This window comes from Kogia breviceps, chromosome 1 (assembly GCF_026419965.1).
Source record: "Kogia breviceps isolate mKogBre1 chromosome 1, mKogBre1 haplotype 1, whole genome shotgun sequence".
Taxonomy (NCBI): Eukaryota; Metazoa; Chordata; class Mammalia; order Artiodactyla; family Physeteridae; genus Kogia; species Kogia breviceps.
The window spans coordinates 123,459,148-123,484,646 of NC_081310.1; the positions used below are offsets into that span (position 1 = coordinate 123,459,148).

At 42.7% G+C, this 25,499-nt stretch overlaps 1 protein-coding gene and 1 long non-coding RNA gene across 3 annotated transcripts in view; one reads left to right on the forward strand and one right to left on the reverse strand.

Annotated features, from left to right (window-relative positions):
* Positions 1 to 37: 37 nt before the first annotated feature.
* Positions 38 to 2,065, forward strand: LOC136794908 (uncharacterized). 2 transcript variants are annotated; one of them, XR_010842373.1, is made up of 3 exons: positions 38 to 326; positions 557 to 681; positions 798 to 2,065. It is a non-coding gene; the product is annotated as an uncharacterized lncRNA (long non-coding RNA). The 2 variants fall into 2 exon arrangements; XR_010842375.1 differs by having other exon boundaries at positions 47 to 326; positions 560 to 681; positions 798 to 1,470.
* An 18,631-nt stretch (positions 2,066 to 20,696) lies between these two features.
* LRRC8B (leucine rich repeat containing 8 VRAC subunit B) overlaps positions 20,697 to 25,499 on the reverse strand; it is an 84,895-nt gene continuing 80,092 nt past the window's right edge. The window contains exon 5 of the mRNA XM_067043080.1: positions 20,697 to 23,251. Coding sequence (XP_066899181.1) covers positions 23,165 to 23,251 — 87 coding nt within the window. The 3' untranslated portion in view covers positions 20,697 to 23,164. The remainder of the gene's footprint in view (positions 23,252 to 25,499) is intronic.

A 25,499-nucleotide genomic window follows, 5' to 3' on the forward strand; every position in this document is an offset into this window, starting at 1 on the left:
CCGGCCCCGGGATTGCCGCGCCGCCCACCGGTCGGCTCCACCGTCCCAGCCAGCTGTGACGCAGGCCACCGGGCCCGGGAACTTCCTCCTCCGCGGAGACCACCCCGAGCCCGGGCCGGCCGCCAAGGGGACTTCCTTCAGAACACGGAAGAAAATCTCCCGCCGCTTCCCGGCGGGGCCACTGCGGCCTCTAAGACGCCCACCTGGCGGCCAGTGCCGGGGGAATCGGCTGGGGCTAATACCTTCCCCCATCCGTAACAATGCGCGGAAAACCCGAGGCTTCCCTGCGCTCGGCGCTCACTCTACAACCGCAGCTCTTCCCCTGGGTAAGTTAGAGGGGAGCAGTTACCCCTAAAAATAGCCCTTCTGGGAACTCCTCGGAAGGACCGGGGTCAGGATAGAGATAATCCCTCCTCATTATCATCCTCCCAGCACAGAAGAACCGAACGGGGGGAATGGGTGGTGGGACGCATCGAAGGAGACAAAGGCAAAAACCAGTTTTTCTGGACCATATAGCCCATGAGCCGGTCGCTTGACACTTGAGCTTGCTGTCCAGCAGGAACCCCCAAGTTCCCGGACCTTAACAACAGGGCGCCTGGATCTCTCGGCCGCAGGTTCCAGGGACGCTGAAATTGAACGCTCCGCCTACAGTTTCGTGCTGTGCACGAAGGAGTTGACCAGGCACGTCAAAAGCACCTGTTGTTTAAAGAGTATGGGGGAGGGGTTTTCCCTTTTTGTTTTTTCTTTTAAATTGGCCTGAACATTTTTTTTCTCCACCTTTCCCTACCCAATTTCAGGATGAAAAGCGAACTCTGCCTTCTTGAAAGCTGACAGTTATCTGTATGGAAAATCTGCCCAGTGGAAAAATGTCCAGAAAAGATTACTAAGTAATATAGGGTCTTCTGGGAGGCCTTACCAATACGAGCTTTTCTAAGAGCACCAAAAATTAAACTATTGCTTTGTCCTGGCATTCAGGAAAATACAGGTGTATGCCAACAGAGGAATTCATAGACAACTAGTCCTCTTTCACTAGTTGATTGGTTCTTACACAGTTGCTTGGTTGGTTCTTAAGAAAGCAGGCACCTCCTTTTACCCCAAGCCAAAATTAAAATGTGTCCAAAAGTTGTTCTTTTAGGCTTTTTACTGATTTTCCCATGTTCCTCTGGTAAACTCCTACATTTTTTCCAATTCCAGTACTGTTGTTGGGTGTCAATCCCAGAAGACAACCCGAAACCCTCTTAGGCCTTAGGAGATGACCCGAATACTAGCCTTAATTAACCTAGATCAACACAAAATTCTAGAGTGGGGCCATCCTCCTAGATAGCAGGCAGAAAAATTCCTGGAAGTTTCCTGGGGAAAAGACAGAGGCTGACTAGCAATTTGCTAAAAAGTACTGAGTACCTTGCAGGCCACCGGTACTAGCTGAGGTAGTTCCAGCTCTTCAATGCCTTGCCAGGATTTAAATGCTCAGTGAGGTGAGTACTAAGGGCACAAATGTCCTCTGGAGGGCTTTATTCTCCAAGGGCTTTCTGAGTGCACCTCTATCCTCCTTGTGCCACTGGCACCCTAAACTCAAGCTTAGTCATCCCTGAAATGCTCCCATCTACCCAGTGTCAAGGAACCACAATTCTAGACTTTGGACACAGGTGAACCAGGAGGAAATCCCTACTCTTCCTGTGTAAATGTAAGGAAGTTACTGCTACATTTTTTTTTTCCATCAACAATATAAGTATAGTACTATAGGGTGCTGTGAGAATTAAATAGCATGCTTAAATCACCAAGAACAGGGCCAAGCACTTTATTAGTACTCAGTAAATGGTAGCTGTTATATTTACTACAGTTCATTGCCCTGAGAACAAAAGGACCAGAAACAGCAAGGAGGTTTGGAGATGGATTTGAATCCCTGCAAGTTGAGTTCCCCCACCCCATCCCCGACAGTTGCTTAGTTGTGATACTTTTGTCTACTCTGTGCCTGCTTTCTAGTAGGGTGAACTGGACAGTTCTACGTGTAGTCAGGTTGGTCCCATGCACACTAAAGTCTGAGAGGCGCTAGTCTGAAAGCCACTATGTTATACTGTTTAGGTCTCCTTTTTTTTTTTTTTTTTTTTTTTTTTTTGCAGTATGCGGGCCTCTCACTGTTGTGGCCTCCCGTTGCGGAGCACAGGCTCTGGACGTGCAGGCTCAGTGGCCATGGCTTACGGGCCCAGGCGCTCTGCAGCATGTGGGATCTTCCCGGACCGGGGCACGAACCCGCGTCCCCTGCATCGGCAGGTGGACTCTCAACCACTGCGCCACCAGGGAAGCCCTTCTTTTCTTATTTTACAGAATGTAAGCTGTAAGTCTAGTCACCTCACTTCAGTCAACCTAACGGAAATCAACACACACACTTATCAAGCCCTCTGTAAAACACTAGATGAATCAACAGTCAATCAGCCAACTTTGGTGAAGGCTGGACCCTGAGGGTCTCAAAGAAGTGTCAGCCTTATTCCCTGACTTCAAGGTGTCCACAGAGCATGAGAGAGGGAATCTGGCATGCATATGAATCAAAATAAACCATTTTTAACTAAATGTGTTTGAAGTTCAGAGAAAGGAGAGGGAACTGTGGCCCAGAGCCACCATCTTGATCTTTCACTTAATAACCAATCCTTTAGGCCAAAATTTGACATTCCAAATGGGCTTCCAGAGTGAGTTTCCATACTCAGACTCCACACAGAAGTTAACTCTGTACTGGTTGACAAATAGGGAGCAGAAGTAGACCTTTCTGAGCAATGCACGACCATGATAAGACATTTGGAATGATGTAGATCTGGGCTCAAATCCTATGTCCACCACTAACCAGCTATGTGACCCTGAGCTTCTTAATCTTTGAACCCCACCCAGTTTCCTCATCTGTCTCTTAGAATAGCAATACCTTCTTTTTAAGGTTCTAGTGAGGCTTAGAATATCTGCAATCGCTCTGGTGGATTGTATAGAAATGGTGATTATGTTACATTGTCTTGTTAGCTACAGGAAAAAGCAGGCTGGACTATATCATTCCTTAAATGCATATTTCAAAAGCTGCCTTCTCTGTGGCGCTCTGCAGGCTCCAGCCAAGTGTAATTCTCTCTTCCTTGTGCTCCCACAGCACTTATTTTTGAACCTCTATTTCAGCACTTACTGGTGTCCTGCCATTTATGTCTTTAACGTTTTGCTTCTCTACTGTATATTCATCTCTACATCAACACCTAGCAGAGAGCCTGGCATTAAATTTTGAAAGAACAAGTTTAAAAATGTTTCAATTTCTTGTACTGGTTCTGACTTTCAGTATAATTTGTATTAAATTTCAGGCTCTAAAACCTGAACCCTTTGGCTCATAGTTTATACTAAAATTATGTATTATGAACATGTATCTGCTTAAACCTTGATTTTTCAATGCTGGGCTTATTCTTTAAGACCAACCTGCTATGCTTGTTTTGTTTTGTGATGTCAGTTGATCCTGCCCAGTAATAGTGAAAGTAAAACCTAAATTCTAAACCAAAACCACCAGCAGGATTTTACTCAGCCTTCTCTACCCCTCTGTGCACATCTGCTCCCCAGACCTTTTCTGAGCTTTGTGGGAAAGATCCTGAGCTAACAGGAAACATGGTTGTTTTAAGTTTCAGCTGTTAATATTGTTGCAACCATTACCACTTTCTGAATTAATAGCTGCAAGATAAAACCCACCTTTAGTAACAGTTTAGAAATCCTTGACTCTATGTCAATAAAAATTCTAGGGAAACCTTCCCTAGGAAAAGTCGTGTGAGCAGGAAGTTGCCTAAGAGGTAATGTGGTCAAATGTGGTCTTGGCCCTAAAAAGGCAGAAGAATTTGTGCCAGAGGTTAGGGTGGTGTCGTTGAGGACTTAAAAATAGGATTCTAGAAAACTTTGGGTCAAATTCTTCTAAAATCAGCCCTGTATAATTTATGCACCTCCCTCCACACACATGCACACGAGTTGGAAGTGGTTGGTACCACTAACTTGTGGGATATTCTTTGGAAATAATAATAATGAATAAGCACTTACTAGGTACATGGTATGTGCTAAGTACTAGCTTTATATGTATTGTCTCATTTAGTCTCTGTCACCATCCACTAGTAGGCAGTGTTATTTTCTGCTGAGGGGAAAACTGAGGCACTTTGTAATCAAGTTACTAGGTCAAGGTCACATGACCAATGAGTGGAAGAGTTAGGATTTGGACCCAGGTGAGTCTAATTTCAGAGTTCTCAGGCGTAACCACTACTCAAGCCATGGAAAAGGAATATTTATTTTTAAATTGAATCCATCAAGTATATTCAGTAAGGTTAACGATGTAGTTTTTCAGTAGTTTTTGAATTGCATTCATTTGTACTTTTCTCAATCATGTATTCATATCCTAAATGTGCCTTCCTGGGGTGATTACAAAGCTTACTCTTTAATTGAAAAGCATTTTATGACTGAAAGCAAACTTAATGAAAGATCATGAAGTGTCTGTGGTTCTGAGTTTAGGCAATATGAAATATACCAGGCAGAGAGCCTCATTCTTAGAGTTATTATTTATATGGACCAATGATGAATAACTTTCACATGATAGATATGTAGTATAAGTTTAAAATAAAAAATAAATTTGACATTCTCAGGAATGACTTTTGTACCCAAATATCACTGCTATAACTGCATTACTAAATAGTATTTGCTTGCTACTATTTATTAAGCATGTACAGCCACTGATCTAAGAACCTTATATGTATTAACTCATTAATTAAATCTACAAATGACTGGCTATGTCCATGAAGTAAATTATTCTAAAGATAATGAAACACTCTTAAGGGGTTTAGAACTTCCTTAGTTATTAAACAAAATACATTAGGATTTACCTCTTATGGAAGGTAACTCATTTTTTTCCCAGGACTCAACATTTTCAGCCTTTTCTCAATACCGTATCATATTATGCATGTAGAATGCACCTTAGAACATCTCAGATCACATTTTAACATCAACTTGCTTCAAATTTCAGTGACATCAGCCCTGACAAAGCACCTAATTTCAGGCCTAAGGAATTGCTTCTTTCCTTTGACTAAAAAGCTACTCTTTCTCTCTCTCTCTCTCTGAGGCATGAAGATCCATGGCTCAAGACACCTTATCAGGGTAGTGAAATTGAAGATGCTCTTGTTACTCACATAAACATGACTCTCTCTTTGGAAAAGTATCATGGACTGTGCTTTGTTTACTTAGAAGATGCTACAAGTATGCCTGGATGCTCTCTTCTTAAAGCTTCCACCCATACTGACACAAGATACATTTTCTTGAGCCTTTTTTCAGTTCATTTATTAATTTCCTGAATTTACTCATGTTGTTTACCTCTCTGGGAAAAAATCCACAAGAAAGCCTGGTTAGCTTTCTCAGTATCAATGATAATGATCATTTATTATCACGTTTATTGCTAGTAGTGAAAAGAGCATAAACTGAGATTAAGAGACCTGGAGTCCAGGCGTGGTTCTGTCATTGACTAACTTTGTGACTTAGGACGAGCCTCTTAGTATCTTTGGATCTTTGGTCTCTTTATCTGAAATGAAGGGGTTGGAATAGGTGATTTTTTAGGATTTATTCAGTGCTAGAACTTTTCACATTGATCTTAAAATGGTACATATTTATCCTCCCTAGGTTTCAGTCAGTAATGGATATAATCACCAATATGTAACCAAAGATCCAAGAAGGCATCCGGTGCTGCTACTATGGGAAATATGTCTAGAGCAGGGCAGACCAATCAGGCAACATCTTCTCAAAGCACCTCTGTCTTCCACCATCCATTACCAGTGAGATAGAGCCATTCCTCTACTGAGGCATTTCCAGGTAGCATTCTGTAGAACCTTTGAGTACCCTGAGAAATAAGCGTCTGTGGTCAAAGTTGTTTGGGCAACACTATATTCCTCCTGGAGATTCACAATGCATAATTAACATGCTTAGGGATCTGAGAAGTCCTGCATTAAAAATACTTGTTGACTTTGCTGAACCTAGCATGTCTCTAACTTCATTTACCATGGAACTATTTCCTTTGTCATATCTATCAACATTCCAAGAAGAATAAACTCTCTCAGAATAGAATATATGAATTGTTATTCTAGAGTTAAAGACTTCAGAACCGTCATAAGATTTTCCCCCTTTGGAAAGAGAAGGGAATTATAGGCCGTGTTAACTAATTTAATGAATGCCTACAAAGATGTGCCCTCTTGATAGATGCGATCTGCAGGCATTTTCCTTACAAACAGCCATAATAGAGTGCCTGTTATCTTCAACAGGACAAAGAGCCCCCATTCTCACTGGTAATAGTGTAACCTTGTTCCTTTACACTGAGGAATATTCCCTTGTCTTTATACATTTGTATTGGCCGCTAGGTTCTTTGACATTCTTTTAGAAATAGTTGCAAGTGGTATAAGACAAACACATTCATTCTGTGCACTTGAAGAGATATCATAGAATAGTTTATCAATGACCACTGGGAGACAGCTGTCCATGGGTCTCCAGTATTTCTGCACATCTTATGAGCAAGACACTAACTGCCCTTTCTTCCAGACTAGATTTTCAAAGATATTTGTATAGTGAACAGCCTTTGAAGATAGTGATAATGTCTGCCTCTAGAGCAAAGGGCATGCATACTTACTGTCCAGTATAATAAAGATAATGTCTCTCTCCAGAGCAAAGGACAGGCAGACACACTCGTTATAAAGGGTTCACATTCGCTGAGCTCACGGTCCCTCTCTTACAACACAACCTACTGTTGATATGTTAGAGCTCAAGGAACGGACACGTAAAAAATGCTGATACTTCTGGCTACTGCTGTTGCTGTGAGGGATGAACATTTTTCCATCTCTGATCCAGGAGCTTCATGTCTTCTACCAGAATCCAAGAAACTGGAGCAGGCTGATTTTTTTAGCTTGCAAATAATAAAGTCTCAGGCTTTTCACAGTCCTTAACAGTAAGTGGCTTTTTCCTTCTTATGAATTGGACAGTGGTGGAATAACTTCATGTCCTTAGGTGTTCTCCCTCCCTGGTGTTGTGAACATACTCTCCTATGAGTGCTTCTCTAGGCCTGTTGTAACATTAATAGCTGTCCAGCCCTCTTTCTGAGGAACATTCAGTAGAGGGCTGATAGAAGTGATGTGCTCTGATTATGGGATATCAAAGAAAGGCACCATGAATTTCTGTCCGGCATGATAATATTTGATTAAAATGATTAGGAACTATCTTACTTTCTATCTTATTTTAAAGGAATTTAAAAACTAATCCTCAGTGAAAAGGAAGTACCATCTTACAGTAAAGAATGGATAAGTATGTGTCTAAGGGCGGGAGGGGTGGATACTTCTGAGTTAACTGCACTGACTTCTTCCAAAAGCAATGTAGATAAAGGAAAAGACTAGAGTTTGGGACTTCCCTGGTGGCACAGTGGTTAAGAATCTGCCTGCCAATGCAGGGGACACGGGTTCGAGCCCTGGTCTGGGAGTATCCCACATGCCACGGAGCAACTAAGCTCGTGCGCCACAAGTACTGAGCCTGCGCTCTAGAGCTCGTGAGCCACAGCTACTGAAGCTCGCATGCCTAGAGCCCATGCCCCACCACAAGAGAGGCCACCGCAATGAGAAGCCCGCACACCGCAACAAAGAGTAGCCCCAGCTCGCCACAACTAGGGAAAGCCCGCGCGCAGCTATGAAGACCCAACGCAGCCAAAAATAAATAAATAAATAAATTTATATTTAAAAAAAAAAGAGACTAGAGTTTGGGTAAGATAAATTGCTTCATGTGGCCAAAGGGAGCATGATTTTACCATAACATGAAAACAACAATGATCACGTTTAAGAAACTGAAAACATCCAGATTTCTTGAATGTCAACAACATTCTTCAGCTTGTAAGATACTCCCTACAACAGTCTATTTACACCTTACCTGATGTCATTTCATATTAACTGTTGATTTCATTGGCTAAACCAGAACTCAAAAGTTATGTGTTCTGTAATAATGCTTTTGACCAGTTGCTCTGAAACAAATATTTTCTGATCAAAAGTGTTTCAGGAACTTTAGAATATAACAATAATAGGTTTGTGAGCAACCTGGTCTGGAATTTTTAAGAGGTAGTCTGATAACTTGCTACAGTGATTTAAACGCCACAAATAGGGTAGTAAATTAACATTTGTTGAGTGCTCTCTGCCAGGCAGGGTCTAAAGCATTTTACATGTATGATTTCATTTACTCCATGTAACAACACTATGAAGTAGGTACTATCACTGTCCCCATTTCACAGATGGGGAACCTGGGGGCACAGGTAGGTAATGTGACTTGCCCAAGGTCATGCTGCTAGTAGGTGGCAGAGCCAGGAATAGAATCAAGGCGCCTACAATGGAATCAAGCCTACACTCTTACTCTACTCTTGTACTTCCTTTATGCCTTATAACATCAGAATTTTTTAAACTTCTAGAAAATGTGATTTTTTTTCCTGTAATGCTTAAGGGAAGTAAACATCAATTTCCTTGCTTCTTTATCTGTAGATTATCTTCCCAGATATAATGTTTTGTTCTTCATTTCTCCGTAATGAATATATGTCAGGACCGTTAAGGATGAATTATGTCCAACATCAGCCCATGTTGACTGAGAAGAGAGAGATTGTGTAGCTCATTTTGAGCAGGGAGACACTCCAGTTAAGCCACCTTGAAATGTTCCATTTTGATGCACCTTAAACTCCTGATACAAGAAGCATTTGAAAAATCTTTTAATAATCTAAAACAAATACAAAATGTTGAGTGTTTGTCTTTCAGTCTGTATCCAGAGAAGGAAGAAAAAGTAACAATACTTTTAAAGTTACCAGTTCTTTACTTGGGCAAGCTTTAATTTTTCATGATCAGGAGTGGTGCTACTACCAGTCCCCAGATCACCCACAGTTGCCACAGTCCCTACATGGACACATTGTGACCCTGTCTAGGCTAACAATCACATCACATCACATCACAGTGCTTTTCTTCAAATCAGACAGGCAGCTTATCCCAGCTAATCTACCAAGGAGAATGGAGGTGGGCAATAATAGGGGACTTCTAGGTGCTTTAAGGGGAAAGGAATTTTAAAAACCTTGGCTGACTACTACTTAGAATGATGAGATCATTTCATATACAGCATTTGTAGATTGTTGGCCAGCCTCTGGAACTCCAAGATGATTTCTGAAAATTTGTGATAGAAAGGTTTCACGTAAAACTCTCTGCAAGGTTAGATCTGTTCAGTGTCTGGCTAATGAAGACAGATGGTATGGCACAAATTTCAGCCGCAAGAACAAGATCCACTTCTGCATCCCCTGCCACCATTTTCACAAGAAAATGCAGGAGTCATCATGGTCTTTGCTGAACGACTTTTGTGGAGATTGGTCGGTATTTTTCTTTCTGTCAAGGACTGGAAGAAGTTTCAAATCTGGAGTGAATCTAGAAGTTTAAGAGGAGTGAGTTGGGGCTTCCCTGGTGGCGCAATGGTTGGGAGTCCGCTTTCCAATGCAGGGGACGTGGGTTCGAGTCTCGGTCCGGGGCCCGTGAGCCTTGGCCGCTGAGCCTGCGCGTCCGGAGCCTGTGCTCCCCAAGCACAGGCTTGGGGAGCACTTACTTACAAGGCTTGTCTTGTGCAGATGCAGGACAAGTAGATTTCTGCACCTGCCCGCTGGAATCTTAAGAGTTTATATAGGGGTCTTAACTGGGTTCAGTCACGTACACAGTCTAGATAGTCTCATCACCACATTATTATTTCAAGGCTTCATCCTTGGGACAGTTTCTCGGAGTGGCGGAACCATGTGGAGCGCATATTCCAAGGACAGGGGAGGGGTGGGGTGCCTCCAACTGCTCGGGTCCAGCTTGGCAGGTCAAACCAGTGGTCACGTCTTCTCAGTGACCTCCCCCAACACAAGTATGGTTCCATCTCCTGACCTCTGTGAGAGACCTCAAGTAGCTGCACAGAAATAGTGTAATCCCTTAACTAAAAGGATTTGGATTTATCTGGATTTTAATCTACATTGTGTGTTTTTGTAACTAATATAACTGAATGACTATGGACCCAACATTGTTTTGGCCAAATCACCTTCGGAAGTGTTGCAGTTGTTTGCTCTGAGGGGACACTCTCATCCCATTGGCACATGCCTTTGTAACTCTTTACTACCACCTTGATTTTGTATAGGTCTTCACACTACCGTCTGCTTTCTCTCATTTCTCTTTTCTCATCTCTCCACTCTCCTCCAAATTTCGTCAGCCTTTTAAAATGTCCTATTCAAATTCTCTCTCCATAAAATTTTTTTAAAAACACTTTCTTTTCTGTAAACTCTTACAGTAATGAACCATCTTTTTATCTTCCATAGCTGTGAGAACTTGGGTAAGCTGCTTAACCTCTCTGAGCTTCAGGCATAGTTTAACGGGGATAGTTATAGTATTTAATTTATAGTGTGGCTGTGATGATTAGATTAGCACAGTGCCTGACACATTGTAAACATTCAATAAATGTTAACTTTCATTAATATTCAACAGCTAATTACATCTTCTTTTTTGACACTTTACATTCTTTTTTCTGTTTCCCACATAGCTGATGTTCAAAAATTACTTGTTCACTTAATTATTTTAATAAAATGTCAAAGAGGGAGTATTTCTGTCAAGTTTTTTTTAAGTATATTGACAAACATGAAGAGTTGCCAGTTGCCAATTTTCTTAAAAGTCAACTTGTTAACTTGATATGTAATAAAAAAATTTTACAGTAAGCGTAATGAGTGCTTACTGCCTGAGTAAACTATATATAATTTTTACTATTTCATTTCTATTTCAGTGTAACATAGCACCCATGATACATTAAAATAATCATCATTTCTCTTCACCCCCAAATTTAAATCCATTAAATTATTTTTTTGAAAAATTCTTATCTAAAATATCTGTCATATTGCAGTACTTCCTCAGATATGAGCGATTCACTGTTTTAATAATTAGTGTGGAAAGAAAGTACACACTGAGAATTTTGAAATATTACTTTTATTTTTTACTTAAATCTGTATGCAGGAAGAAATAGCTGGTTTTTCACACAACAATATTACAGGTTCTCTTTTATACATGATTTATACAGGGATACATCATGAATTTGTGATCTACAAGGAGAGGAAGGACCTTGAACTCAGAAGTGAACAAATTTCAGAAAGTTGTTTGAACGGTAAAAACTGACAGTATTCATTTTAGAACAAAAACAGTCTTCCATTTGAAGACAAGAGGAGTGCACATATTTTGTTCAGAAGAATGAATGGGAATATGGCATTAAAGATCAGGACAGGGGTCCTGAAATTGGTTCAAGAGGTAAAGCATTAAGACCTTTAATGTTAGTTGAATTTTTTTTAACTTTTTATTTTATATTGAGTATAGCCGATTAACAATGTTGTGATTGTTTCAGGTGCACAGCAAAGCAACTCAGCCATGCATATACACGTATCTATTCTCTCCCAGACTCCCCTCCCGTCCAGGCTGCCACATAACATGGAGAAGAGTTCCCTGTGCTGTACAGTAGGTCCTTGTTGGTTATCCTTTTTAAATATAGCAGTGTGTACAGTTGAATTTTTAATGTTTAGAATACAAAGTTCTGTTAATCACAGAGGACCCACTTTGTCAATATTACTTGGATATCGTTAGAAGATAGTTTAACTCTTCAAGTAGTTCTAACTTCTCAGTCCATTGTGTAGCCTCTTATAATGGAGACAAAACTTTAAGTGATAAGTCGAAAGCTTCCTTCAAAATCTCTCTCAACTCCTCCCTTTCCTCCAGTTCCATTTGCACTCCTGCTCTGCCAGTTTAGCTCTCACCACTTTGTGGCTACACAGCGGCCACTGCCTCTCTCCCAGTTTTCCCGTGTTAGCTTCAGCCAGACCACTGTCCATGCAATCGCCCAATTTATTGCCCAAAGATACTGCTCTCAGCACATACAATGAATGGCTGGCCATAGTAGCTGCTCAATACATGATAACTTCAACTTGCTTTAAGTAAGTCTCCACTGCACAAAGGAAAAACCTTAAACTCAAAGCCCTGATGGTTTGTAAATAATAAAAGACTGTGGTATAATAAAGAATATATTTGGTATTTGTCTATTCCTGGTAAAGAGCTTCTGAAACCTTTGGAATTTCCTGAGTGATGAAGTGCCTCTGTTAAGTTAATGAGGCGACTCATCTGGGCCTCTAGATAGTTTCAGGATAAGGGCTGGACATCAGAAGGAACAACTATGTAATTAGAGTGTTGGAACTTTGGGCCAGCCTGACCTCTGGGATTGGGGGTGCTTGGAGATTGAGTTCAATCATGAGTCCAATGATTTAATCAATTATGTCTATGTAATGAAACCCCAATAAAAACCCTGGACACTGGAACTCAGTGGAGCTTCCCAGTTAATGAACTCATAGATGTGCCTGGAGGTGACATGCCCTGACTCCATGAGGAGAGGACGCTGAAGCTCTTTGTTCTCTCCTAGACCTCATCCTATGCATCTCATTTGGCTGCTCTTGGTTGTATCCAATAAAGTTGTAATCATTGAGCTCAGGGAGTCATTCTAGTGAATTTTCAAAATGGAGGGAGTCATGGAACCCCCAAATTTGTAGCCAGTTGGGTAGAAGAGTGGGTGGTCTAGTGACCTCCCAAGACTCATGGGCTGGCATCTGAAGTGAGGGCAGTCCTGCGGGGAACTTTGCCCTTAACCTGTGGAGCCTGTACCAACTCTGGGTGGTCAGTGTCAGAACTGGGTTGGGGTAGAAAGAGAGCCCACAGTACTGAGAAGCTATTACTGGAAATCTACGGAAATAGATCAACTTACCAGAGCATGATTTTGTACATCATAGGTGTAATGGAAAGACTGATTTACTAAAAGCCTCCCCAGGACCACAAAATGATAACTCTTCTTCCTCTAATCTGGCTTACATGGAACCTGTTAGGATGGCCTCATGGTAAAGAATCATGCCTGTGAGTCATTTAAAGACAAGAGGAGTCAAAATATTTTGACTAGCCTAGGGCAAGGCATTTGGAATGCATTGTGACCTATGGTCTTACTTCCACAAGGTCCTACCAATGGTTTATGTTGGCAGAAGACAACGTAAGTGTCCTTTTCCACTTAGCGTCTCTGAGAAACATTTCACCTAGGCAAGACAACCAAGCCTGGCTGATGAGTTACAAGTAAATAGGGGTGTTATGTACAAAGATTTGGAATTCTCTGTACTGTCTGCATCCCCAGTAGTAATTCTGAGAAGAATCGAGCTGCTAGTGCTGGTAGTAATAGTTATGGGAGGAGGGAAGGCCTTGCCTATTTATTGTTCAACAAGCTATCTGTTTCCAATTTTGCCAGTAAAATATAGCAACAAAGGGAAAGAAAAAGAGAAGCCACAGGCACTGAGCACCTATTGCCTACCAGGCTCAGGATGAGTGCTTTTACTTAAGTTAGCTTATTTCATCCTGGTAACCTCGCTGAGGAGGAGGTATCGTCATCTCCACTTTAGACACTCAAACTATGCCTCTGAGCTCCCTGAGGTCTCCCAGCTAGTGAGTTAGTAAGCCGTCTGGATCCAAATTTAAACTCTACACTCAACTTTACTGCCAAGTTTCCAGCTTTGGGCCTCACCCTGGCAGCCTGAGTTACACTGTGGTTTAGGAAAGCAGGTTATCTTTTCACCCTCAACTTGCCTGGGGGTTGGAGGAGAGTGGAGGTGGTTTAATCAATCCTCAACTTAGGCTAGAGTAAGCACCTGAGCCAGTTTTCCCCAGATAAGTCAACGATTGCCAGTGGCAAGCAACACTGAAATCTTTTTGCAGCCTTTTCTCTCAGCATTCTCTCTTTTAGGCAAATTGGTGCTAATTCTGGGACAGGTGGCCTCAAGCAACCATCACAGCCTCCTAGAGACATCCTTGGTGCAGCTGCCCAGGGCCCCCTTCTCGTGTTTAGAACACTCCCCCCTCTTCCCCAAATTAACTCTGCCTACTTGTGAGTAGCCAGCAGTGAGTCTGCAAGCAAGAATCCTTGAGGGTGCATTCCTCTGTCCACCAGAAGACATGCTGAAACCACAGCGGGAGGATGAGGCTGGGGTTTCGGCACTGTTCAGTGTCTATTTGTCATTAGGAAGGGGCCCTACCTAGCATGGCTGTCTCAGGATCTAACACTGGAGGGCCTGGAGTAGAGCGCCCAGTCCACTGGTGGCAGACGCTCAAAGGAGTCAGACAAGACACACTGATCTTCATGGGGGCACTTGGCCACAAGCAGGGCAAGTGGCCTAGGACAGCATCTCACCTGTCCAAAACTGTGAACAGACTGGACTGGAGCCTAGGCAGGGTGCAGCCACTCCCAGACAGCACCTCGAGCTGAACAGTCTCCCTCCCGTTTGCTAAGGGTTCACAGCAGTTGATTTCCCATGGAAACAAGCAGAAATCTGTTTTAATCATCGGGCATTTTTAGTTTCCTAATTTGTATGGGAACCTGGAGATACAGACATATGGTACATTCATCATCCCAGAAAGCTACAGCTGAAAGAAAAGCAGTTAAAGCCAGTCTTGAAACTGGAAAGCTTCAGCATATGCCTTCAAATGACTTTCCTTAATCTCAGAGACTGTCAACAGTGCTGCCAAAAGACTTGGTTCTGTTTCAGCTCAGTCCTTCCAGCAGGATTTGCATTTGAACCTTGGTGTGTGCTTCCCCTGCAGCACAGCACAGCCGGACAGCTCTTGCGGTTCGATGGGGAGCCCCCTTTCAGTTGCTGAACCAGATTGAGAGGGTGAAATGAGTGCTGGCTGAGTTCTCGTTCTGACCCTGGCACAGACTAGTCCTGTGACCTTAGGTTAAAACTGAGCTTCTCCTGACTTACTTCACTCTGTATGACAGACTCCAGGTCCATCCACCTCACTACAAATAACTCAATTTCGTTTCTTTTTATGGCTGAGTAATATTCCATTGTATATATGTGCCACATCTTCTTTATCCATTCATCTGTCGATGGACACTTAGGTTGCTTCCATGTCCTGGCTATTGTAAATAGAGCTGCCATGAACATTTTGGTACGTGACTCTTTTTGAATGATGGTTTGCTCAGGGTATATGCCCAGTAGTGGGATTGCTGGGTCGTATGGTAGTTCTATTTGTAGTTTTTTAAGGAACCTCCATACTGTTCTCCATAGTGGCTGTATCAATTTACATTCCCACCAACAGTGCAAGAGTGTTCCTTTTCTCCACACCCTCTCCAGCTTTTATTATTTCTAGATTTGTATGCTAACACATATATATGGAATCTAAGAAAAGAAAATGTCATGAAGAGCCTAGGGGTAGGACGGGAATAAAACACAGACCTACTAGAGCATGGACTTGAGGACATGGGGAGGGGGAAGGGTAAGCTGGAATGAAGTGAGAGAGTGTCATGGACATATATAAACTACCAAATGTAAAATAGATAGCTAGTGGGAAGCAGCCGCATAGCACAGGGAGATCAGCTAGGTGGTTTGTGACCACCTAGAGGGGTGGGATAGGGAGGATGGGAGGGAGGGAGACGCAAGAGGGAAGAGATATGGGAACATATGTATATGTTTAACTGATTCACTTTGTTGTAAAGCAGAAACTAACACACCATTGTAAAGCAATTATCCGCCAATAAAGATGTTAAAAACAAAAACAAAAACTGAGCTTCTCTGTGCCTCCTTATCCTGCTCTGAGAATTTCATTCAGTCATTAGCAAATACTGAATACTTATTGAACATCTGTGGCAGGTACTGTTCTAAGAACTGTGAAGACAGAAGTGAACAAAATAGGGTCCCCGCCTTTGTGGAGTTTAGAATCTATTGTGGGGAGATAAAGAATAATAGAGTAGGAGGCATATGTTAGCTGGTGATAAGGGTTCTAATAAAGCAGGGGAAGGGAGTATCTGGGATGGGTAATTACCAGTTTAATGTATGTGGGTCAAAGAAGTGCTCACTGGAGAGGAAGCAGCTGAGGAAAGGCTTGAAGGAGGAGTGAGAATGAGCCACGTTGATATCGGAGCATTTAGGTGGAGGCCTTGAAAAGGAGATTACCTGCTGTTGTTGAGGGATAGCAAGAAGTCCAGTGTGGCCACCCAGCCTATGGTGTTTTGTTATAGCAGCTTGAGTGGACTGACACATAGGCTAGAGTTGGAAAGAGGGTATTTGTGACTAAGGGTGTTGACAAGATCATGGGGAAGAGAATACCTGGGCATGTATCAGTTTGGAGAAGCTTTCTGGGCCTCCAAACAGAGCAGACTGTGAAGCTAGAGTTGAGTTGTGCAGTGGAAATTATATCTAGCTTGCAAGAATGCCCAGGGCCTGGCTCAAGTAGGACCCAGTGAACCTTACTTTCTTTTTTTTTTTTTTTTTTTTGCGTTATCCGGGCCTCTCACTGTTGTGGCCTCTCCCGTTGCGGAGCACAGGCTCCAGACGCGCAGACCCAGCGGCCATGGCTCACGGGCTTAGTTGCTCCGCGGCATGTGGGATCTTCCCGGACCAGGGCACGAACCCGTGTCTCCTGCATCGGCAGGCGGATTCTCAACCACTGCGCCACCAGGGAAGCCCTGAACCTTACTTTCTTTATCTTAAGGACAAGAACTCTGTATTGTTAATCTTTGTATTCTTAATATGTGCACAATAAATTTACTTGTTTCTAGATTTGAATTTAGTCACTTTATATAGTTCTAAGGTACTAAGGTACTGGAGACTTAAGGGTCAGGTCAGCGTAAAGTTCAGACTTCTGTCTAGAGCAGTTCTACTGAGTAGAAATGTAATGTGAGCCACACAGGTAATTTTAAGTTTTCTAGTATCCACGTTTTAAAAAATAAAAAGAAAGCAATGAAGTTGATTTTAATTACATTATTTAACCCTAAACACTCAAATTATATCCTTTCAACATGTAATCAGTATAAAACTATTGGTATGTTTTATTGTTTTTCACAAATTTTTTGAAATCCAGCATATATTTTATACCTACAGAACATTTCAATTCAAAGTAGCCCCATTTCAAGAGCTTAGTGGCCACATGTGGCTGGTGGCTATCATACTGGACAGGGTGGTTCTGGTGGCAAAATGGAGGGATTTTCCTCTCTTGCTTTATATTTTTATGAGCCTGGCATTTGACTGTAGAAACGTGGTGTATTTTGTCAGTCAGGCTCAGATATTACTTGTTCCTTTGCATTATAGAGCAGGCAGTTATGTGGTTGCTACTCCTGTACATGTTGAAAACAGGATCTCAAAGTGTCTTTATGCCTTAGCCACTTGGAACAGCAAATTGCCCTGCAAGTCTCCTGCTTCACGTGTTCTTACCTCCCACGGGTAGGAACACACCCCAATCAAAACCACGAAGGGAGATCCAATCACAAAGCTTCTGCTGGTGTGGGTGGTCATCCTAATGGCTCCATTTAGAAATACTGCCTTTCTCTGATTTTATGTTAAAAATCTCTGTGATGAAAAAGCATAAAAGTGCTGGAAGGGGGCACAAATAACTTAAAATTTATGGCAGGAGATCTTCTAGGCAATGGCATACATAGGAAATAAAAACAAAGGGAAAACTATCCTGAATAACATAGAACTCACAGAATAAATGGGACTTTAACTTATATTTCAGTTTATAAAAATGACTTCATGTACTTTTGCTGACTTGTTCATGTTTCTAACTTATAGAATTCCTCCCTGACTCCAGAATGTTAATGTTGGCACTTGATGAGGAGGAATATTACAAGGAATCCTGTTCTAAGCACTTTGAATGTATTAATTAATTTAATCATTATAAGAGTCCAATGCCCCTTATCATAAACCTACAACAAGTTTGACCTATACAAACAAACATAAAACAAAATAAAATAGTCGTTAGAGGATCGGGGGTGGGGGGATAAGATTGATGGTGTTTCAAGGTACAGACTTGTAATGAGCAGTGAATTTGCCATAAAGATCTAATGTACAGTTAATGAATATAGACAGTAATACTGTACTATATGTAATGTGATAAATAAATATTACCTTAAATTTACAAAATGCTATCTATCAAATTTATCCAGTAAATAATAATAAGAAGGAAACATTAAAAAACCTCTAAAGGGTCTGAATCTCAGCTCTGTCACTTGCTAGTTAGCAAACTCTCTGATACTCAACTTTCTACTTTGTAAAATATGAATAACAATAACTCAATTCACAAGACTGTTGTGCAAATTAACACAGATTAACAAGATTGTTGTGAGGTAGTGTGTGAAATGTACGCAGAACAGTGCTTGACAGAGTAAGGACTCAATAAACATTACTACTATTATTGGTGACAAATGGTTACTTCACAAATCTTGAGGAGAGAGGTTACAGATGTTCTAAGGGAAAGAGGCCGCAGGATTAGACTCTCCTAGCATTTAACAGGCTATTATTAGACAGTGGTTTTCAGCTTCAAGAACCACAATTTCCCCTGTCCATATATTAGAAAGTTTTGGAGTCTATACTAACATTCAAGGCATTGGAGGACTCTTTCTAGAGTATCTAAGCCAAGAACGTATTCCAACATCACTGACATTTTTAAAGTAATTTTAAATAGGTATTACATGTACATGATGCAAAATTAAAAGAAAATACAAAAAGATATGCAGAGAAAAGGGTATACAGTGTTATCATTTTTGTGTGTGTGTATCCACCAGAGATGTTGTGAATATCCAAGCTTACACACTCTCTCTTTCAAACATTCAATCAGCAAATATATTCAACTGAGTCTATTGTTTTTACTGAGATACAGTATTGATTAGTGTTTCCCCAAGGACACTTTCTTACAGGTGCACAATAGCTACTGACTCTTGGTGATCAGTCTCACCAAAGGCCCTAGAGAGGTGTCAATAATCAGGTAAAAGAAGCAAGCAGGGGGTAAGACGAGAGCTCAAGGGAGGAGGGTGAAGCTGGTGAGTGACCCTGGCTGACAGACGTGGCTCTAGGAATTTTAAATGTACTGTCTTACTGAATTTTCCCAAACAGCTATTCTCTCCCATGTTGCAGATAAGAAAATGGAGGTGTGGAAAGGTTAAGTGACTTGATCAAGGTAACACAGCTAGAAAGTTAGGGAGGCAAGATTCAGACTTAAGTCTGGCAGGTTTCAAAGCCCCAAGCCCAAGGACTTCCACCCTAGGGGGAGGACAAAGGGATCAGGTACCCAGGAGGGTGGGGTGGAGCTGGATTGCCAGTTGTTTTAAATGCAGGGAGGGGGACTTCCCTGATGGTACAGTGGTTAAGAATCCACCTGCCAATGCAGGGGACACGGGTTTGAGCCCTGATCTAGGAAGATCCCATATGCCGTGGAGCAACTAAGCCCGTGCGCCACAACTACTGAGCCTGTGCTCTAGAGCCCGTGAGTCACAACTACTGAGCCCATGTGCCCCAGCTACTGAAGCCTGCGTGCCTAGAGCCTGTGCTCTGCAACAAGAGAAGCCACCGCAACGAAGAGTAGCCCCCACTCGCCGCAACTAGAGAAAGCCCGCGTGCAACAACAAAGACCCAACACAGCCAAAAATAAATAAAAATAAAATAAAATAAAAATAAATGCAGGGAGGGGTTGGGAGGTGAGATCTGAGAAACCTAACAATTATAACATCAAAACAACATGCAATAGGAAGAGACCATAGTCAACAACCCTTCTCTGTCTCAGTACCTCTTCAGACCTGTGGACTTTAAATGTTCACAGAGGTCAGCTCTAAGAAAAGCACCCAATAATGGTGACGTTTTGTTGGGGAAGACAGACAGTCTACCCTCGGTGCTGCCTTACTCCATCCCCAGAATCCTCACTTCAGAGGCTAAGTGGAAATCAATTATCATCACTTGAGCACATAACCAAGATTTCTGTAAGTGAAAATTCCTGAAAAAAAAAAAAAAAAAAAGATCTGTTCTTCAGTTCTGGTGATGGTGCTGCTAATAACAAAATGTCACAGACTGGGTGGCTTAAACAGCAGACATTTATTTCTTACAGTACCAGAGGCCAGAAGTCCAAGGTCAACATGTCGCCAATTCAGTTCTCAGTGAGGGTCCTCTTCCTGGCTTGTAGATAGCTGAATTAAGATGGGGAGAGGGAAAGAGAGCTCCACACTCTCTGATCTTATAAGGACACTAATCCCATTGTGGAGGCTCCACCCTCATGACCTCATCTAAGCCTAATTACTGCCCAAGGCCCCACCTCCTGACATCATCACATTGGGGGTTAGGGTTTCAACAACTGCATTCTGGGGGGGACACTTACATTGAGTCCATAATATTAACAATGACAAAATAACTCATGCATACAGAGTTTGGCAGTTGGCACAGAAATTTCACATATATTACCTCATTTGCACCTCACATATGTTAATGGTAAGTTAGTTTTTATTTTCCTTGTTTTAGGGATGAGGAAGCTGAGTTGAGAAGGATTCAGTGATTTCCCCAAGGTCACCCAACTAGTAAGTGGCAGCAATGGGGTGCAAACTCAGGTCTTCTAATTCCAAATCCTGTGTTCTTTCAGCTGCACGAGGAATCAGGCCACTCTGCCTCAAGTATTAACAACAGCAACAGTGAAGCAGGAACAACAGCTGACGTTTATTTAGTGCTCTGCTAAGTGTCATTCTCTTTGAAAACATTATCTCCTAGGACAGGTACAATTATTCTATTTTACATCCCTGAGAAAACCTAAAATTATCAAGATCAAGTCACTTTCCAAGATCACACAGCTACCACAAGACAGAACAAGTATTTGAACCAGGTCTGGTTGAACCTAAAGATTATGTTCTTATTAAAAGCTCTGCACTAGTGGCCTTTGAAATGCTCTTTGAAAAACCGTATGTAAGATGAAAATATTCTGTTAGACATATTTATGGAGAATTTAGTCAAAAATGGATTTCTTGCCCTTTAAAAGCATTCAAGTCCTACAATGTACTCTATCGAAAGTCCTATTTTTTAGACACCACAGATGGAGGACAGATGTTTCTTTATGCTCTGAAAGGTCCACTCTATGTAGCTGACCATAATGAGATTGTATCTTGTTCTGAATGTTTCAGAAAAATGGCATCAGACAGATCATTCCAAATGAAAGCCAAATCAAAGGAGTGACGGCATAGATTTGATGAAAACAACAACACAATGTTATTCAGTGGTTTGGGTGGGAACTTTTCGTTTCAGAGTTCATTCTGAACCACACAGACATTTTCAGAGGCGCTCTACCCTAAAATTCAGCCTGAAGGCAGAGAAGTGCACGTATGTCTGGTGGAGACTTGTGTGATGGGGTGAGGTGCCTCAGGTCCGGGTAGTGCGATGCTGAACTTTCTCTCAGTATGATACAGAATTACAGGTAGAATAAAGGCCCTAAGCCGTGGAGAGTGTGTGAAAACTTTGCTGTGACTTAAGTATGACTATTCATGTAAATGGATGCTTTCTGTGAATTCAAGAGTCATACTTTAGTGCCTGGGCATATTTTAAATGCCCACTCGGGAAGAATAACTAAACCTTTAAGATAATACTTAAGGTAATATGTCATAGCCTTTGTTGTGTTTTGGAGTCACGACTGCAAACTGTGAAAGTCTTTCAGGACCAATAAATGAGTGCACTTACATTTTTTTGTGTTTTTTTTTTTTAAATTTAATTTAATTTATTTATTTTTGGCTGTGTTGGGTCTTCGTTTCTGTGCGAGGGCTTTCTCTAGTTGCGGCGAGCAGGGGCTACTCTTCATCACGGTGCGCGGGCCTCTCACTGTCGCAGCCTCTCTTGTTGAGGAGCACAGGCTCCAGACGCGCAGGCTCAGCAGTTGTGGCTCACGGGCCTAGTTGCTCCGCGGCATGTGGGATCTTCTCAGACCAGGGCTCGAACCCGTGTCCCCTGCATTGGCAGGCAGATTCTCAACCACTACGCCACCAGGGAAGCCCTGCACTTACATTTTGACCATGCTGATTTCCAGGTTAGGAAGTCCATTTGTATTCCACAGATAATCATAAAATCTCAGAGACTAAAATTGGCCTTAACAGTCACCTGGCTCAATGCTCCTCATTTTACCGAAGAGGAAACCGAAATAGGCCTAGTCAGGGTTAGTGACATTCTGGAGTCACTTAACAAGCTGGGAGAATGTTCCCTGAAGACCTCAAGGACACTAGGTCCAGGTCGTGGTTGTAGACTTGGTTGAGTTTTTGCATAGTATCTAAGAACACAAACTCTGAAATCAGATCTGGATTCTAAACCAGATTTTTTGTTTACTAACTGTGTGTGTTTTTGTAAAACATTTAACAAAACCTCAGTTCTCTCATCCGTAGAATGAACATAAGATTTTCATGCTATAACGTCATCATACCCATTATACCCTCAAATCATGTACCCAAAGTTCTATTGAAACTTCCTCATGCTGTTTACTTTCCCACAAGCCTTCTACAACTTATTGTTTTCACAGTCTGTCCACAGAAGTACCCACTAGCAGTTTCTGGCACATACACTTGTCCTTAGGCTTTCTGGCTGACCCACTGGCCCTGGGATGAGGTTTGCCAATGCCTGGCTTTCTGCTTTTCATTCATTCTGTACCTACAATGTGCTAGGCACCATACTAGTTGAAGGGGATACAAAGACAAACAAGATTTGGTTTCTATTGTCAATTTACTGAGGAGGAAATCTATAAATAATTTCACTACGTCATTATAAAGTTCAGGAATAAAAGCACTGAACTCCAACTTGGGGGAAGGAAGGTGGTCAGAGACAAAATATTTTGTCTTAGTCTTAAAGAATGAATGGAAGTTTGACAGGTAGATAGGTAGGTAGATAGATAGATAGATAGATGATAGACAGTCTTCCAAATTTATATTGAAGGAAGGGACCTCTGATTTAGAGAGCAGCATGGGCAAAGTTTGGAAAGGCCTGGCACAGAGGACTGCCACACCTTTCCCTGCACTGGGCACATGGGAAGTCCAGCACTGCCCCGAGGATTTGGAGTCTGGCCAAAAGCAAACCACTGGGGTCAGGTCACATGGCTGCTTTGTTAAATCCCACAGTGCACCAAAGGACAAGAACATTAACATTTCCAGTGAGTTACATGTAAATGACTGTCTCTTTCTCAAGGTACTTAGGTCAGGGTGGGGGGCTTCTTTCATACTGGGTGACAGAGTAAGAGTCAACACAGTTACATCTCTGATGCTGACGTCATTCCCGTCATGTGGCCTTGGATTTCATTTTCTCAACCTTCTTCTCTCTATAGTTACAAGAGGCAAGACTTCTTCTTTTAATCACGCTGCCTGGCTGTGAGAGAACAGACAAGAGTGTGACTTAACCAGGGAACGGGGGATGTGAGTAGCAGGGCCTTTCCCAGTCCCCCTGTGGTCCCTCCGCAGGCCTTCCCTCTATCCCCCCAACCTTCCCCACACCCTGGTCCTCTCCCCATCAGAAATGGCCCTACTGGGCGGGGAAGACAGAATCCCTAACAGGGCAGGGGTGCTGACTTGTCCAAGTGCTGGGCAGGCACCCTGGTTGCCCAGGGCAAAGTGAAAAAAAAAAAAAAAAAAAAAGGACAAGGTTTAATGAGCTATGCAATCTTTCTCCAAAACCCACAGCTGGGCTACACCCGACCCTGACTGTTCCTTCTCCCCCGACCCTTCCCAATGTGCAGCTGTGTGAACAGTGGGTCCAAGGGCTCTGTCTCTCTCTATCTCTGTCCAAGTCCTGAGCACCACCTCATCTGCCCTCCACAATGATGTGGAATCCTCACTGGTGTGTGCTGTCCACAGATTCGTGAACTTCTGGTACAGTAAAACAATTTCATGTCAAAAAAAAAAAAAAAGAGTGTGACTTGACTTCTCAAAGAAGACTCTGACTGCCCTGTTCTCAGCAGTGCCCTCAGTGCTGGTGGATAAATGCTTCTTACCAATGGGAAACCCAACATGCCTTCCTTTGCACCGTAAATTGTTCACCTGATTGTTCCCAGGGAGATGAGGATGCTGGCCAGGGCATGGTTTTCTCAGCCATCTCTTGGTTGCCCCTCCTCTTCATATTAGAAGAGAGAAGAAAGTGCTCCTGATGGCTCAGATTCTCCTTGTCCTGGTCTGGTGTACTTTTCTCATTTGGAGGAGAACATGCCCTTCACACACGTCAGCCAGTAGGATGGTCAGACACTCACGGAGAATCTCAGAGCCCGGTGCTGAGGCTCAGGTAGCCATGGATGCTGTTACACCAGATTTACATCCTAGCAAGGAACACAGACATTAAACAAGTAGTAGTTACCAAGGTAATGGTATCTAGTATTACCAAGGTAATACTATCTCAAAGTAGAGTGCCAGTTGCCATGAGAACGCACAATGGGGGAATGTAAATCTGGTCAGGCAGGTGCTACCGTGAGGAAGTGAGCATTTAACTGGAGAAGTGGGTGAACCCGAGTTAGTGAGACAAATGGAGCATGGAAGAGCCTTCCAGGCAGAAAGAAATACATGTGTAAAGAGCAAGGTGGAAAATTTTAAAAGATTTTTTACCACCTTTGGAGGAAAACTCATTAGAGCTAACACGTAGTGAGCATCCACCAGGGATCAGACAAAATGCTAAGCATTGTACATAATTTCCTGGGATCCTCCTGAGACCGAGAGAGGTTTGTTTCCATGATGGTGGGACCCTGTTTGTCTTGTTCCCATTGATCCCACTGTGTCCTCAATACCTAAGGCAGGCCCTGGTTAGCAGCAGACACTAAATATCTGTAGAATAGAGTCTACATTTTACGGATGAGGAATGAAGCTCAGAGAGATAAGGTTACCCAAATCTTACTGGTAGAGATGAGACTCCAGCCCAGGGTGCAGCCGAGAGCCTTCCCGGCAGCTGGCTGACAGCCCAGCTCTAAGGCAGTGGACTTGCTTTCTCCTCTTCTAAACACAGCAGAGCCACGTCGAGGCCCGGAGCAGTCCTGAGCTGGGCACCAGAGCACAGAACAGGTACACAGCACACAGCTCCAGGACAGCCCACCACGGGTCCGGTCAGCCTGATGGGCACACAGTCTGCCCTTGAGCTGGCACCCAATTGGGGCTTTACCCTAAATTCAGGGAGGAGCTGACATCTCTCAGTACACCCAAGCCTGGAGGTGTGTCTCTCCAACCGGGAACCTATTAGCTGACCAAACACTTAGGCCCAGAGTCCCATGAAACAGAAACCCCAAACTGAACACTTGGAGGCATCCGTTGGTCCCAGATCAGACTCTGGGCTGGACATCAGTGGTGATGGATCAGCCTCAGATTTCACACTTTGGTGTTAAAGCCCAAGAGAACCTCCCAGGTCACCTTTGTACCTGTGCAACCTGAGGCCATTTCTCCTAGTAAGGGAAATGTAGCCTGAGCTGATGAAGGCCCTCCTGGGAATGCGCCTATCTGCCCTGCCCTACATGGCTCCTCTTCACCGCACACCTGGCTCTCCTGATGGGGTGCTTGGCAGAGCAACACGTGAAAACCTTTCCATCCTTCTTCACCTGCTATTATGCTTTAAGTTCTTCAGTGAATAAAAGACTTGTTCATAT